General features: G+C 47.1%; 3 protein-coding genes across 3 annotated transcripts in view; all 3 read right to left on the reverse strand.

Annotated features, from left to right (window-relative positions):
* lrp6 (low density lipoprotein receptor-related protein 6) overlaps positions 1 to 5,729 on the reverse strand; it is a 58,777-nt gene extending 53,048 nt beyond the window's left edge. Inside the window, exons 1-2 of the mRNA XM_056588194.1 lie at positions 5,239 to 5,729; positions 2,361 to 2,760 (exon numbers count right to left, since the gene is read on the reverse strand). Coding sequence (XP_056444169.1) covers positions 2,361 to 2,760; positions 5,239 to 5,296 — 458 coding nt within the window. The 5' untranslated portion in view covers positions 5,297 to 5,729. The remainder of the gene's footprint in view (positions 1 to 2,360; positions 2,761 to 5,238) is intronic.
* A 3,855-nt stretch (positions 5,730 to 9,584) lies between these two features.
* mansc1 (MANSC domain containing 1) lies at positions 9,585 to 12,876 on the reverse strand. Its single transcript, XM_056587595.1, has 4 exons — positions 12,602 to 12,876; positions 11,918 to 12,027; positions 10,478 to 10,834; positions 9,585 to 9,769 (listed from the first exon to the last, which is right to left on the reverse strand). Exons 3-4 carry the CDS (start codon positions 10,716 to 10,718, stop codon positions 9,585 to 9,587), a joined length of 426 nt encoding a protein of 141 aa, XP_056443570.1. The 5' UTR covers positions 10,719 to 10,834; positions 11,918 to 12,027; positions 12,602 to 12,876.
* Positions 12,877 to 13,012: 136 nt separating this feature from the next.
* Positions 13,013 to 16,445, reverse strand: c4h11orf98 (chromosome 4 C11orf98 homolog). Its single transcript, XM_056588672.1, has 4 exons — positions 16,345 to 16,445; positions 15,723 to 15,847; positions 14,789 to 14,886; positions 13,013 to 14,094 (listed from the first exon to the last, which is right to left on the reverse strand). The coding sequence occupies exons 1-4, from the start codon at positions 16,384 to 16,386 to the stop codon at positions 13,862 to 13,864; spliced, it is 498 nt and encodes a 165-aa protein (XP_056444647.1). The 5' UTR covers positions 16,387 to 16,445; the 3' UTR covers positions 13,013 to 13,861.
* Positions 16,446 to 17,360: the final 915 nt, after the last annotated feature.

The raw sequence follows: 17,360 nt of genomic DNA on the forward strand, positions 1-17,360 counted from the left end.
CCTCCATGTTTGTTTTTGTTAGAATGTATTGAAAGTGGAACGTAGATGGGAGGTTGGTTCACAAGTGTACATTTTTTTGTCTTGCACAAATGGGTTTGTGTTCAAAGCAGTTGCCCTTAAAACCCGACCATTGATGACATACCTGCGCCTGTCATTATTTTGGTGACGCATCACTGAGGAAGAGCCGGCCGGAATGATAGGAGCCGCACACATCATTCAAAACACCCCCTAGCTTAGCGAGTGCGGGAAAAGTAAACAAACAGGTTAAAGAAGTCCGACTGTGACGTCTGCGAAAACACTTTCTCTGTTACCAAGGTGGTGCGGACCGAAATACTGACTCCTTTGCAACCGCAGCGCGGCCAGGGAGATCGCCTCGACGGCCGATTCTGCGAAGTGAATGGATGAGGTAACCCGAGAGGCATTCTGCTGCTCGCGTGTGAAAGCAGTGGCAGCGCCACGGTGGGGGGGGTCTCTCTCTCTCTCTCTCTCTCTCTCTCTCTCTCTCTCTCTCTCTCTCTCTCTCTCTCTCTCTCTCTCTCTCTCTCTCTCTCTCTCTCTCTCTCTCTCTCTCTCTCTCTCTCTCTCTCTCTCTCTCTCTCTCTCTCTCTCTCTCTCTCTCTCTCTCTCTCTCTCTCTCTCTCTCTCGGCTATCAGCGTTCAGTAGGCCGCGACCCCATTTCTAGCGCTCAAGAGGTTTGCGACCCCAGCTTGAACTTTAGTGTTTACCTGCTTGCACGCAAATAGTTTTTACCCCATCAATATTTGCCCGGTGGTATCAATGTCCCGGTGAGCGTCAACACATCGCTCTTCGTCATACTTGTTGATCAGCATTAGTTTGCTCGTGGCTATGAATCAATAGGCAGTCGGTTCGTAAATACAGGACTCTGAGACATGAAAAAAATAATAATTACAATTTGCTAAAATGGATTGTCAAATATCAATCGATGAGGTCTGCAACCTCCAGAGACCCCATGAACGTATCAGGGGACCCCGAGTGGTCCCCCGACCCACAGTCGGGGACCACTGGCCGACTCAATCTCACACACGGTCGCTCTTACCCCCGCCTCTCTGATGGCCTGGAGGAATGTTCTGTATCAGCTCAGGATAAAGACCTCGCGCCCCCACCTCTCCTTCCCCAGGAACAGCAAGGAGGAAAGAAACCTCAACACTGCCCCTATTGTTTGTCTTTTACGGGGGGAATTTGGTGGACACCGGTCACATATTTTGCAGAATTCTTTTTTTTTTGTTTTTTCTCCGGCCCTGCAACCCAATCCCAGGCCCGGAGAGTCTCTGTAGCGGACAAAGGTTAGTCCTCACAAAGTGTGTGTTGGGACCCACCCTCATCTCCCCTGCTTCTCAGGTGTGTCCTCCTCACATGCTGTGTGGTGGGACTCTGCCCCTTCTCAGGTGAGACCTCACGTGGCGTGTGTTTAGACCCGCCCCCATCTCCGCTGCCTCTCAGGTGAGACCTCACATGGCGAGTGTTTAGACCCGCCCCCATCTCCGCTGCCTCTCAGGTGAGACCTCACATGGCGAGTGTTTAGACCCGCCCCCATCTCCCCTGCCTCTCAGGTGAGACCTCACATGGCGAGTGTTTAGACCCGCCCCCATCTCCGCTGCCGCTCAGGTGAGACCTCACATGGCGAGTGTTTAGACCCGCCCCCATCTCCGCTGCCTCTCAGGTGAGTCCTCACAAAGCCTGTTTGTCGAACCATCGCATCTCCACAAAGCGCGTGTTTGGACCGTGACCCTGCGCCTGTCAGGCCAGACCCTCACAAAGTGCGTGCTAAGCGGGCACTGACCCGTTCAAACCGTCTGCGGACTGTCCACGGAAGGCCATGCCGTTCGTCGCCAGTTTCAACATCGGTGTGGAAGCGCGATTCACGTACCCTCCGCGTGGAGCTTCACAATGTCAGAGGTGCGCGTCGACCAAAAGTGGTTCTAGGAGAAGAACCAAATTTCCCTGCCCCTTCTCACCTGCTCGTCAGTCAGTCGTCACAGAGCATGTGTAAAGGTAGAGCTCCGGTTGGACGTCGACGCGGTGCAAGAGGGTTTACGGACCCACGTCACCCTTGCGGACCCTCCTTGCGTCGACCGCAAGGGCCTGACGTGCGCCTCCCAACAATTGCATCGTTGCTTCGAGGCGACCCAGCAGCAAGGGCTGTGATTTATCCGCTAAAGTAAACCCGACTCTGAACCAAAAGGGGTTCACGGGTGCGTCAAAGCGACTGCGTGGTCATTGCGTCGACGTCCAACCATAACTCTACCAATAAGGACCTGGTCCTGCCGGTTCCTCAGGACTTAATGGATACATAATACACGACGGATACGTAACACACTGAATAAAACACGACACTCACCCCCTCTCTGGGTCCAGGGCTATCGCCCTCGGCTGGTCCAGCTCTTGCCAAAACAAAACTTTCCGTAAAGATCCATCGAGCTCGGCCACCTCGATGCGGTTCGTCTCCGAGTCCGTCCAGTAGAGCTTCCCGCCCAGCCAGTCGCAGGCCAGGCCGTCGGGCGACGCCAGCCCGGACACCACCACCGTCTGGGCGCTGCTGTCCCCCGACCGGTTGAAGGCGGTGCACTTGATGGCCTCCTCGCTCACGTCGCTCCAGTAGATGAGGCCCCGGGCGTAGACGTAGTCCACCGCCGCCGCGTCCTCCAGCCCGCCCACCACCACCGTGGCGTTGGCCTTCCCGTGGGCCGCGTCCACGAGCCGGAGGTCTCGCCGGTTAGCGTACAGCAAGAGGGGCACGCCTGGGGGAGGAGTCGAGGAGGAGGAGAGGGGGGAGGAGAGGGGGGAGGAGCACACATTGGATCAATAAAGCAGACCGCAAACCCAAGGGCACAGAGGAATTACATTCTGGCTGTTGCAACTCCATATAGGCCTTGGTTAGCTCTGTTTCTGGGAACCAGTATACTCTGACTTTATGGAGTGGCGTTCTGCAGGGCACACACACACACACACACACACACACACACACACACACACACACACACACACACACACACACACACACACACACACACACACACACACACACACACACACACACACACACACACACACACACACAGTGCAGGAAGTGAGAGTTGGTAGATGTGGGGGGGGCTAGGACGTGCGCTACCTCTACTGCTCCTTGGCACCGTTCCTAACCTCAATTTGACACATCTAGCAACACATACCACAGGATCACTATCAGGGTCAGCCCCCATGCAGCGCAGTCCCCTCTGCACATGCATGTCGGCGCTCCGCGGGGGCATTTCCGTCTCCAAATATTTGGAGAAATCACAGAATCCCGGACCCACTCAATTATGCCGTGAGAGGAAGTACGGCGGGGAACCTGACAAAACGGGTCCCTAATACGGGACCTCCTGTGCGGACATGTGTAAAATAAAGTGACAATATATGCAACTTTTGCTTTTAGGGCTGGTGAACTGGAGGTGAACCGTGTGTGAGGCTACGGGCCAAAGGCTGTAACAGTCTCGGGTATAGGAGGAGACCGAACAACTTATTTGGAAGTTTGTCTTTAACGCGAACTGCGGACGACCATAATAACGTGTTCGTCACGAATGCCAACCAGTCAACTGAGAATCGTGTGTCCTGATTTGATGAGTGAATACTTATGGCCCGCTTCAAGAAAGATCAGTTATACTTTCAGAAGTAGCGTGTAGAGCAAACGGATGGAAAATGTGTAAGATTGATGACGATGTATGTAGTGGTAAAATTAACCACGAAACAAATCAAAAAAAGAAATGTGCACGTGCATGCCCACATTGTTTACTTAAACACCCTCAAAGGGCTATTTGATCTTTTCCAGGCTATTTAATTAAAAAGCCTAAAAATGGCTTCAATTCCAAAATCAATACAGTGTGCTGCAGCAGCAAGTTATACATTTGAGATTATACAATTATTAGACTGCAATGCTTGAGTACTTTAAGTGGTGGGGGCGGGGGGTCTTCTCCCCCCAGAGAATAAGTACCTTTCTATCGTCTATCTTGTTTAACCTTGATGATTAGCTTCACAGACTAAACTTGAGGTTGTGGAATCAATACACGTCTTGAATGCTCCATATAATAAGACACAACATCTTAACTTTGGAAGCAGAAACACATGCAGAGCCGTCCGAATCTGTCTTTAAAGGAAGACTTTAGTCTTCATAGAACAACGAACAAGCTCGCACAAACCACATAAAAAAGTGTTAATAAGCACCACTACACACGCTTTGTGTTTGAAAGACATGTTTTTCTCATTTGGGGAAAGAAAGCTTATTAAAGCAAGGTGAGCCATCTGTTGGGAGGTAGAATGGAACAAAATCCCTCAGCGTTGGTTAATAGTGGAATTTATAAATGTTGTACCGTGTTTGAAAGTACATCAATCAAGCCCATTACTAGATTGCAACAGATGCTGGACTCTTTATGGATGATGCTTGGAAGACGTGGTCAAGCAATCACTGGCCCCTGTGCTTAAAGTCAACTTTGTAATTGGCATCATCTCGAGTCACACAGATAACCACAACATGCAATTTACTACTACTACATAACTAATGCTGATCTATATATTGTTACACAGGTGGCTTAGGTGGTGCATGGCTTGGTTTGTGAATGGTAGATCAAAGCAGCAAGAAAAGGGGGGAGACAATTTCGAGCCCTTTGGTCTAGACACAGCTATCCAAATAAATACAGACCGGGTAGGTAACGTTAGCGGGTTGGTTTGCCCGTCCATGCAAATACTGGGGATTAAGTGAACGAAGACAATACAGTCGTTGAAAACATTACTTAAAAAAGGAGCCAAAATAGTCCTTATAATAGTCCCTATGGTCGGAGCTCACCATTCACCCAAGTTGCGCACAGTCCCCTGCAACCTTTAATAGTTTGGAGTCCAACATTCCCTCCTCTGGATGAAAGGAAACTGAAGCCACTGGACATCCACCATACGAAGGGCTGGACTCTGTGAGACGTGGTTTTAGCCACTAAAACACGATATACGTGGACTAGGGTAGACAACAGAGCAGGAGGAGAAGGGCTGGACGCAGAGCTGACTCGGCTACGTTAGCTCGCTGCTAATAAAAACCTCCAAGCCTCCAAGTGGGCCCGCTCCGGTTATTAGTAAACGTGAAGCCCTGAAACCCTTTTCAATATGACGGTATACATCCATACACAGACGACATTCAGCACTTTACACAAGACCATGAACCCGGCGCGGGATGGGGGTAAAAGGGAAGACGGACTCACCTTGTATCAACAAACAAAAACTACACAACAACAGAGTGGTCCGTAGCAAGGCACCCATCTTTCTCCCTTCTTCTCGGCCCCGCCGCCTCGCTTTCTTTCCTCAACGCAGGATTCTCATCGCTGCCTTCCCCCTTTTTTTTCCCCTTCTCGCACAAATCCTTATCCTTCCCCCAAAACCCCAGCCTCAACCTCAGTACAAAAAGAACGCTTTGGATACGATATAACGTGCGTTAAATGAAGGTCTCGTCCATGTTGGCCTCGGGTCGGGGTGGGTTGGTGGCGCTGCTACGGCTCCGGTTCTTACACATTGTCCTGCAGGAGCGATACGTCTCCTTCCGCTGGGAGGAAAAAATGCCAACCCTCCCCCTATACTTTTTTTTTTTTTTCGCTCCAACCTCTCTCGCCTGAACACTCAGACGTGATCCATTGTTGTAGTGGATCTCACTGCGCTCTCAAGGCGAGATTCTTCTGGGGAAGAATGCGTAAACTACCCCCTTACCTAAGCAAACAAGTATACTTGTAGGTGCAACTTACTAGTAAACATGTAAACATTTATACAGGAATGAAGGTCTCTGTTTAGTTCTGCAGGATCCATTCGTCCACTGCCAAGAAAAACATTCCTTTGGCCCTATTTGTTGTATTTGGAGAATTTACTAACCACAAGCCCCGGTTATTCCCGGTGATTATTTAGTATTCAGGACAATTGACTGGATCCAGAGACATTGCTGAATCCAATAGGGGGTGTTTTTATTTGAGAGTGAATCTTAGGGAAAGTTCTTATCATTAGTTTTCACCTCATAAGCGAAATGATTTAGATCATAATTGAGTAAATCATGATCATATTTGACGACTATATTTTGTATGGTTAGAATTGGGATTTTACCATTGAATTGTGTGTTATTATTTATTTTTACACCAAACATTAAAATAATACATAATCCTGTATTTCTAAAGTTTTGTGGGTGATCATAAAGATAACAATCATGATGACAAAATTGTTTATTCAAAAGTCACATTATATTTCCTATAGAACAAAACACCAAATTCCAAAGCTAAAATGTAAAATCAGCACTTCACAAAACAAGACCAAACTGTTACCTTACACAAAATCTTACGATTTCAGAAATGAATGCAAAATAAGTGCCAACAACTTAGAATGTGTGCAACTTAATGCCTTATAAATTAGGCTGAAACTGTCTAAGGGACCTTCTGCATGCCAATAGTATCAACATCAGAAGCAGTTTGCAATGTACCGCCCGCCCCCTCGCGGTTTACTGAAATGTAAGGTTATTTACCGATAGGTCTCTCCAATCACACCCCAACATGTGACACTCTGTACATTCACTTATACGCTGACATACATTAAAAAGTTACTTAGGAAAATAGTGTGGTCAGTGTACTCTCAGCTTTTTTTTTTCTTTTTCCTTTTTACTATTTATAAAGAAGCAAGTCATATCAAAAACGCTGGATACAATTAGTGCATCGGATTTCAAGGAATTGCATCCATTATTAAAATGTCATACACATTTAGAACAAGTGATTTGCGGACAAAATACAAAATAATGCTATGAAATATGTGTTATTAAGATCATATAAGAAAGGACTATTAGATTAAGAAACAACCACAAGCTCGTGTGACTATGGTACAAAGCGAGTGAAATAAATTAAAGAAACATGCATGTGTGCACCTTATACAAACCGGGTGGAACCCCATTGCAAAGGATTTGAAATTGAAAAGCGTCTTGTAGTAATTGGTTGTCTTGGTGTGTGATCCCGTATGCCTCTAGAACTTGGCTAGAATTCGGAGGCTTCCTGAGTGTTTTTTTAGGGGGGGTACAAAATATTGCTGTTCATTAGGCCTATCTGCATTCCAAAGAAATACACTGTTTCGTTGTCGTTAAAGGAATACCAACCAAGCGGCTGTGATGATCGGTAGCTTCCAACGTCCGACGGTTGATGATTGTTGCATCTTAAAACAGCTGCTGACATCTAGTGGCGAATGTGTGCAGTGGAGCTTCGCTTTACCCGCGTCCTTACAGTGAAGATGGAGATAGCCAAGGGAAGACGGCTCCCGCGCTATGTTCAATGAAACACCCCCGTCCCTACAAACCAATTTCACGCATAGACTTGAGTTAGCACTGGTTATAGCATAAGAAAATATCTCAATCATCCAAGTCCGCCACATCACCCAACACCGTGCTCCTTCAAACACGGTGACAATTGAAAACTTCAATAAATGCAAAACCGTGTGCTATCTTGAAATGAAACATATTCATTAATAATAGAAAGACTCGGCGAAGAAAAAAATAAAAAAGAGCAGTGCATGTGACTTCGTCTGTCCGGAATGAGCCTTCTCAGCTCCGGTCTGCCAAACACAAACGCGACAGTCCAACTGTGTGTTCCTTCTCTCCGTGTGGCCGTGGTGGTGAACTAAAGGTGGTACCGTTGGTGGTGGTGGTGGTGGTGGTGGTGGTGGTGGTGGTGGTGGTGCAGGCCAGACCGGCCAGTGGGGGGGCTTGGGTCTCTCTACACCTCGTAGTGCAGGTCGTTGAGCTCCAGGCGGGTGTAATGGCGCCGGTCGAAGGACTCCATGGCTTTGCGTCCTCCGATGGCCAGCGCCATCGTGAGCACCGCCAGCCCCAGCACCATCAGCACCACCAGGCCGCTCTTGAGGGCTCCGTGTGACGTCGCGCCGGTTTTCCGCACGCCCTCGCCCTCGGGGACGACTCCTCCGTCCGGCCGGTCCGGCTTCTTCAGCGTGCGGTCCGACTGGACGTCGCCCTCGGCGACCACGAAGACCCCGGCCACGGTGGAGGTCTGGACGTCCTCGGGCTCTGTGGGTCGGGGGGCGGCGGTCGTGGTCGTTGTGGGAACCGCGGTGGTGGTGGTGGTCGTGGTGGTGGTGGATGTGGTGGACGTAGCCCTTGTGGTGGTGGGGGTGGTGGGGGGGGTGGGGGTGGTGGTGGTTCTGGCGACCGGGGTAGTTCTGGGTTTTGGGGCAGGGGTCGTGGTGGTGGGGGTGGTGGTGGTGGGGGTGGTGGTGGTGGGGGTGGTGGTCGGGACGGGCTCGGGGGCCGCCGTGGTGGTGGTGGTGGTGGTGGTGGTGTTGTTGGGGGTGGGGTCAACGACCACCGGATGCGGGCGGAGTTTCTTGACGTTTTTGTTGAGCTTTTTGGTGGGTTTGTTGGGCTTTCTTGCGGCAGTGGTGGTGGTGGTGGTGGTGGTGGTGGTGGTCGAAGGGGACGTAGCCGCCGTCGAGGGGGGCGTAGCTCGCTCCGTGGCCGTCTGGGTCGTCCTCGCGGGGGGCAGTTCTTCGACGGCGGGCAGTTCCTCGACGGCGGGCATGGTGGCGATGATGACGACCGGTGTCTCGGTCGTGGTTGTGGGCGGCAGCTCCCGGACGGTAGGGACTGTGGGGGGTGGTGCTTCGGTGGTGGTGGTGGTGGTGGTGGTGGGCTGGGTGGTGGTCGTGGTTGTAGTCGTGGTGGGGATCGTTGTTGTTGTTGTTGTTGTTGTAGGAGCTAGTGTCGTTGTGGTGGTGGTGGTGGTGGCGGTGGTGGGGGCTGTGGTAGTGGTGGTGGTGGTGGGCTCCGTGACGGTGGTGGTTGACGGGGGTTGCGTGGTGGTGGTGGTGGTGGTGGGGGGAGGGGGTTGTGTTGTGGTGGTGGTGGTGGTGGCGGCAGCGGTCGTGGTCACTGGCACCATCGTGGTGGTAGAATGAAGAACCCCTGAGGGAAACGGACAAAGGATCACGACAGATAAGAAACACAAACAGGTACGATAGACTTCATGCAATCAGTGATAGAGTACAGAATCAGTTGATGACCAAAAATGACTAGTAAGCCATGGTTAGATTGGAGAAAATGATTTGTCATTAGTCATTTGGTTATTTTTAGTTACTACTAATCCGTTATTTCCTTTTAACTTTGACCTTTGTTTGTGATTGTGTCATGCTATCACTCTTTGTCTGCCCATTTAGCACAAACCGTCCTCTCCATCCATGAAAGGAGGGATCCGTCTACCTTGTTCCTTCTCACTGTCTATTGTCTGTACCTCCTTGCCCCTTAGAGGGCATCGATGGGGTTATAATGTGGGCTTTTGAGAAGACCTGTGAGACAATAACTCTGATCTAGGGCTATAGAAATATTGGCTTTACTTTAAAGATGTATTAATTCGAACACCTCACCTATTCTATCTTGAATGTGTAAAAATCTCTTGAGCTATTTGTTCAACTCCTCACTTTAATTGTGTCCGACCATTTTGCAATTTTTAGATGCTGTGCATGTTTACATTGTTCACTCTATTTTAAATTGTTCATATTAGAAATGATGCGGATGGATAGAGAGCTACAGAGAGGGAGACGAAGGACCATGAACGTTGCCGCGGTTACCCTTGAATATATCGTAGGTGTTGACTCCGTCGCCGGCCATCATGAGGGGGCAGTCCTGCTCCGTGTCGCAGTGGAACAGGAGGCAGTTGTCAGAGGCGGCCGGCTTCTTGGCCTTAAACACGGCCATGTTGCACTTGGCTCCTAGGAGGAAGACGGCGACACGTTCAGCTTTTATTGGCCAGGTTTGCGTAACACGCACACAAGGAATTTGACTTCGGTGAACCCTTTGCTCTCAAAGTACACTCAACTTATTGTTAATATATAAAAAAGAAAACACAAAACAGAAAGAACAGTACGAAATCTAAATATACAGCGAGCGGAGGGAAAGCGACACGGAGCTTCAGTTCAGGACATGCTAAACATGTCCTGAATTGCTCGATAACATCAACAACCAAAAAACGATATTCTATCATTTGAATAACAGGATTAGTAATAGCCTTTTGATCATTATTATAAATGCTCATTATTATTCATAACGATGTCGTCATGGATACGCCTACGGTTCCCGAGTCAGGGAAAAAAATTGTTTACTCAAAATTCTAAATTTGTCGAGTTTTACAAGCTTGTTGTGTACTGGCCCACTGATGCCGTTACCATATATGGGCTGTCGCACACAGGGTCCTTTGCGGTCATCAATTTCCAAACTTAGCTACAATACAAGCTAACGACACGTTCTATGTCAACGGGCCATGTATGGGCGGGCAATTGTCGGTGACCTGGAGCCACTTCCTCTGAGCAACAGAGTTATGTTATATGTCTGAATAAAATGCACAGTCAATTTAGATACTAACAAGTTAACCACTAATTATATGTCAACGGGCCATATATGGGCGCTCTATTGTCGGTTACCTGGCGCCACTTCCTCTGAGCAACAAGCCAGGATGCAGTCGCGCTCCGAATTGACGATGCGGGAATCGATGACGGTCCCGGGCCGGCTGGAGGCCAGGCGCACGTTGACGGTGGCCTGCCGGTGCTGCCGCGAGAAGCACGTCTCCGGCTCCAGGCCCGACACTGAGGCCAGGCCGGCCGAGAGCATCACCATCGCCATGGCGACCCCGCTGAGCGTGGGTATTCTCATCACGGTTGCCATGGTCACAGCGCGAGCCGTTTATCCGGAACCGGATCTGTCCTGTCTCTCTCTCTTTTACGGTCGGTGATGTAAGCCCGGTGGAGTCGAAGGCGATCCAGGAACAACTCGTTTGGTTTCTGTGGGAGAAGGTGAATTGTAAATATTACTTATTCGACCTAATTTTATCCTCTTCTTCTTATTGCACCGTGGGTGGGTTATAAGCATAGTTTCGATTCATCTGTGTGTCTGGCACACATTTTTGGAATTGAAAATGAAGCGGACTTTGACTTTGGAGGAGGTGTACATTATGCCAGACACAAAATACAACTCAATATCTGGAACTACCAAAACAGATCATATAATCCTGTCAGAAAGTGACTTCATCAGAGATGTATATATAATGTACCGTTTGGTATATCTATAAACCGATACCAGCAGTCCATATTTACTGTGCCTGACATCAAAACGACCTTACCACCAGAAAATGTTAATAGACAACTCTTGGATCAATATGGTTACTTTAAAAGGATAGGGTACCAATCCTTGTAATTCTTTCAATTGGGTGTGCTACCAACTACACAAACACACCATAACCTACTGTAGATAATACATAAGATAAACACATTACACAGTTTATTGGGCATGTACATGTCTCTATCGGCCTAGCACGCTGACAGTGATTTGTGCTGGAACTCATTAACAATTTCCTCCTGTAGTTGCCAAACGCTGTCCTGTCAGCCTTGTGGGGAAGGAGAAAGAATTTAAAATGACTAGGCTACCACTGTGCATAATGAGACGTCTAAAAAAAGGATGTTATGCAACATTTCTGTCAGCGTGGTTCACAGGTGGAGATAATTGTGTCACTTTGATCAAAAATCTAAAGTATGTAAAAATGTAGAGTTATTTTTTGCCAATGGGGACAGCTCAGGGGTGAAATAGGAGACTATTGTTGGAAGAAAGACAACATCCACTAAGAAGAAAGAAAATCCACAGCCTTGATCTAAATAAAAAGAGGCTATTTTCTGCCACTTTCAGAAAGACGTTGTTAAACGCTGTCATCACTCATCAGTCTACAATTCATGAAATACATAAATACCAACTGACAGCTCACCAACACAGTCCAAACATTCAAATCGATACTGCCTTTAAAAACATCTTCATACGAACATGTGATCCGTCTAATTTAAATATAATCATCTCGGTAGGCTTACTGTACTTACCAGCAGCCAGTGAGTGTGAACGGGTCCCCATAAGATGCTCCGATCTGCTCCGTGGGTCCACAGTCCGAACAACACACTCCTTCAGAGAAGCACTTCGACCCCTGTGTCTCCTGTGTGGGACATATAGCACACGCTGTTATCTTAGCACTTAACTGCTGCCAGCCAGCGGTATCTGCCTTATCACATTGCCATCGGTGCCTTGATTGTTGTTACAATGGAGGGCACGTCGTAAATCAACAGGATTAGTCATCTGCATCTGTAGCCTACGAGGATAGTGCTAATAATCCACAGAAAAACACAGGCTGCCGATACGCGTAGGACGCCACATATAGGCTATTATTCGCGAACCAGTGGTGTAGGCTATCGATGCGAAAAGCGATGCTCAAAATAAGAGGAAGGCTGGTAGACTCAGTGTAGCCGGAGGCCTCGGCGACATACACAAATGGTGTTTGGCGAGACACTCAATCCTACCAAGAGATACCCAGCGATGCAATTTTTTGTTTGGTGGTCTTTTCATCGGCCTACATGTGCAACCTGTAAATGATCCAGACCTCTTACCGCCATGTAAGCATGATACCCCGGGTAGGTAGGAGGGTAAAAGATGGAGAAACAAACGATCTCACTTGTGAGGCACTCACACAATGCAAAGCATGCTGTAATGTATTATAGCACCCATGCACGTACTTAGCCCGTAATCTTGGAGGACGAATGGACCTCGGCGCAGCATCCGAAGAGAACACTCACACACCGGTATCGGGCTCCACAAACTGGTTTCACAAGCTGCTCCACACTGCTTATGTCATAGCGACCCTGCTCCGTTCCGAGAGGCACCCGTTACCCGTTGGAGGACTTGTACAGCATCTTGTCGATCGCTACATCCAAAGACTTCTCCAGAAGCAGCTTTGTACACAGGCTACGTAGTGTGGGCACTGCGTGCCTTCAGATCTCCGTAAACATTCTCCCGTTTGAGTTCATCCCCCGTCAGTGTCGGATCCCTAGTCTAAAAAACGATTGATTTACAGATTCTTAAGTCATCTATTTTAGATATCTTAGAGTTGGTGCGTGTCTGATGCGAGAGATGCTCTCTTCAGACTCTGACCCATTTTAGTCTTTGTCCTCTGAGCGACTGGTAGGGGGGAGGGATGCGCGCAGGTTTCGAGCCCATACAACGCAGACTGGGATTCGGAATTGTGGATGACTCGAAAGGTGATAATGTACAGACGAAACCAGTTGAAAAACACAGTGGTCACCTCCCACCGCCAAAAATACACTATAAACAGTCAAGACTTTAATGGCGCATTTCACAAGCAGACATCAATAATTAAAGGACATGAACAATACATTTGATAAACTGAACCATAAATGACATATGCTTTTATATAATATGCTACTAGGCTATATAAAAAAGGGTCAACTTCCCTAAATTGACCAGATTTTTTATGTTTTCCTGCCAACATATTGATAGGCTTTCGCACAAAAATGTATCCAATGCAAAAGCCTCTAATTAAATTACAGAGACCCCCCCTCCAAATGCAACAGTCATTATTGGATGCAAAACATGCTCGTCAAAATCCATGTAATCTATACATCTTTACTTAAGTATTCAGAAATGGTTTCAAACTTGTTTTCCATGAGGCTTATCGCCAGTAGAACCCAGACATTGAAGTGTCCATCCATGCATCCAAAATATGCTTGAATAAAACGCCCGAGAATTCAGGCAAGCAGCATTTCCGCAACATTAACATTCATATTTAGCACGTCAGAATCCTCATTTCGGATGTAACTAATGCAGAAATTGTATAGGTGGCAAACTGGCGCTCCACTGTGACCGAATCATGACCCCGTTCGTTCAGTGTGGTCCTCATTCACGGCCTTCATCGAAGGCCGGAGGCCGGACGCCAGACGTTGGGGCCACTTGGAGTTCTGCTTCTTCTTCTTCCGTCTTTACTCCACGTCTTGCATTACAACGTCCGCTGGGGCTGCGGTGGCGGCGGCGGTGGGGGCTGCGGTGGGGGCTGCGGTGGCGGCGGCGGTGGGGGCTGCGGCGGCGGTGGTGGGGGCGGCGCCCTTCCCCTTCCTGTTCCTCCTCTTCCTGGCTTTCTTGGTGGTGGCGGGGGTCGGGCCTGCGGCGGGGGTGGTGTTTGGGTCCTGGGTCTTTGGGGCTGCGCTGGGGGCCACTATCATGAGCAGAGTGGAAGATATACAACGTTATGTATTTACAGACGCATCTATATCATGTAGTTATCTTTTGGGCAGGTTGGTTGTGACCTTTCACAACAAAAGCATGTGATTTTGGAGCATAGCATTGTATAGGCCTGTCTTTGATATTATTATGAATAATATTGATTATTTAACATGGTGCCGGGCATTTACATTTGGTCGTAGCGTGTAGCAGCTCTAGTACCAGATTTTATCACGTATTTATGACATGATTTGCACTCTATGGTGTATTTTTATGATCAATGCACCAATCGGTTCCCAGCCAATCACTTTCGGCATTAGCAATCATATTTGATTAAATAGTATGTTAAAATTAACATATAGTAGTAACTGGGCCAGATTTCCCTTCAGCAGGACAACAAATAGCAAGCAATGGGTTAGATTCCCAACCAAGGCAAATTAGTAGCTTATTTTTCTAAAGCTTCTGGGTTAGTTCTCCAATGTTCACCTGTGGGTAGCAAGATAGCTAACCACTAGCTTCTCCATAATGAGGCATCTAAAATAATAGTATTTTAAACAAAAGTATCTTAATCTATATGATCGAATAGGAAAAAGCTGATTCAAGTCTTTAGAGAATCTTTTTCAGACAGTCTCAGTTCGCAGGTAAATCTTTGTTATTTTACAAAGCGACCGGGTCTGGTCTTTAATTACCGTCCATCCCAGCCTTCTCCCTCTCCATGTGAGCCAGCTGTTTGAGGAGCTTGTTCTTCTTCTTCCCAGACAGAGTGATGTTGGCCCTCTTGCTGGTGCTGAACACAAAACAAAGAACTAGAATCAAAAGACCGTACAGCATGAAAAAGAACAACACATTTCAAATGAAACAAGGTATCAGAGATGATAAATATTGCATTGCCTCGCACAATTTAAAAAAAAAACAGGCAATTCAAGGAATGTCGCCTGCAGCCATGTATTCCCGTGCATCTGACTCAGAAACACATGAATATCGGTTTCAGTAACATATATGCTTTATTTGGGCAACACAAATACTCAATGAATGGATATCAATGAGACAGAGTTGTCTTCTACTGGAAGGGGTGCCAGGCACAATAGATGCTGTAATCGCATGCAACGCGTGGACAAATCTCCCCCACGAACAACGATGCTGTAAACATTGCTTGAAGTGGTTAGTTGTAGTTGCATGCGCAGCCAAGACCAGTAGGGCTAGCTGAATGGTTATTCGAACACAGTCAACTCTGCATGTATAGACAATTTAGACAATTATTATTTCATTTAAGACACAATCCAATTTCCTCTTATAATCACAAGTTGTTATTTTCCCAGACGGTTGCAGTCTTCACTCCCTTATATCTTATACAAGTATTCTTGAAACAAATATATTTGCAGATTGAATGGTTCTTGTAACTATCATTATGCTGTCAAACCCTGGACTTAATACTGTGTGATACTAGTCACTCATGTGGAAACACTGGTATCATTGCCTTTTTTTAATAGTTTTTGTTGTTGTTCCTGTATGTCTGGTTGTATGTATTCGCAAGTGTTTTAATGAAGCATTAGTCGTTCAAATAAAGTTGATTGGTTGATAAGTACTTCCCTCGCATTATGTTGATCGTAGGGCAGTACTCACATTCTTTTCTTCAGGTGATGGATGGTCGTGAGACCGGCGTCGATGACGGCACCGGTGATCTGGTGCCGCTGACGCTTCTGCTTCCCCTGAACCCGGCGGCGCTTGCAGATATTCCTCCCCAAATCCTGGGCAGCAGAAATGGTAGAATTAAGTGAACAACTTTCCGTAGCAAACAAAAACCGAACACATCCTCCTAAACAAGGTTTACATTGTGTGATCTTAAAATAGGCTACCAATATGGTTTATATTATTGCGCAATGACAACAGAAGGTGTATAGATCTGGTATGGATGTTGTGACGCCATTTTTGTAGTTTAAATACATTTCCAGAAAGAATACTTAACGAGCTGGGTAACTACTTTAGGGACGAGACCGAGTGATTGAATCAAATAAAAAAGTCAATGTCGTATAAACACATATGGTCAGCAGTATTAACTTCAAGTAGAGTTGGTTGCTGTCGCAAACACTTGTGCTACAAAATAGCTAGACGGTCACTTCATGTGCAAAACAGGATTTCATAGTGACTATAGGAAATGGCGGACTTAAATTAATACTGTGAAGTTATCATTGAAGCATAGATCGCTTTTACTTTCCATCTCATGAAAGATAATCGGGTTTCTTACTGTTTTGGGCCTGTTGATCTTTCCCCCTGGAGTGCTACCCATGCTTACTTTGCGCTGTTCACGTGGAAAATGAAAATACTTCCGGATTGCATTCTGCTTCTCTGCGCCTATTGGCCGCAGAGGTCTGACATTCTTGTTCTCTGCGCCTATTGGCTGCAGAGGTCTGACGCGTGGATGGGTACAATCTTCTGCCGCAGCGTCTTCGCGTTTGCTGCCTCCATCAAGCGGTTCTCAAACATCATACGCTTTGGAATATGGATTCGATGATTAAAACCACAGTTAAAATATAACCATTGAAAAGGTTTTAGCTATAAACCTAATGAAAGAGATAATGCAAACTTTCCGTTTTACGCAAACTTTGTAAACCGGCAATTACTATAAAAAGAAGAACGTTTATCATCAGCCTCCATCTCTGTCCTTAAAGGCACCCAGTGCAACTTTATGTAAACATTCAATGAAAAATAAACATTCAATTTCTAGTCTTGTTTATTTTTAAGCCTCGAAAGTTGCACTGGGTGCCTTTAATGTGTAGTATGAAAGCTTCACTCAGTGGCCGCGGTCAACCTTGCATAACCGATTTTTAATCTCAATGTGGTTCCACCTAGATAAATAAAGGTTTCAAAGATAATAAGCACTTATGATAGGATAGGTGATGATGATAGCACACACGCACACGCACGCACGCACACACACACACACACACACACACACACACACACACACACACACACACACACACACACACACACACACACACACACACACACACACACACACACACACACACACACACACACACACACACACACACACACACGGAAGGTGGAGGTGAGGGTGGAGTGTGTGTCTGAGAGTAAAATCAGTAAAAAAAAACAGTAGTAGCATGACACGACAGTGTGTCCGTTTCTCTCTCGCTCTCTCGCTCTCCCCAACTGTAGGGACAATGTATTTCCACCAGGGGGAGCACTTACCCCTTTTTTAATCATAGCCCATATTCTTCTGTCTTGAAGGGATCT

This window comes from Gadus chalcogrammus, chromosome 4 (genome assembly GCF_026213295.1).
Source record: "Gadus chalcogrammus isolate NIFS_2021 chromosome 4, NIFS_Gcha_1.0, whole genome shotgun sequence".
In the NCBI taxonomy this organism is placed as follows: Eukaryota; Metazoa; Chordata; class Actinopteri; order Gadiformes; family Gadidae; genus Gadus; species Gadus chalcogrammus.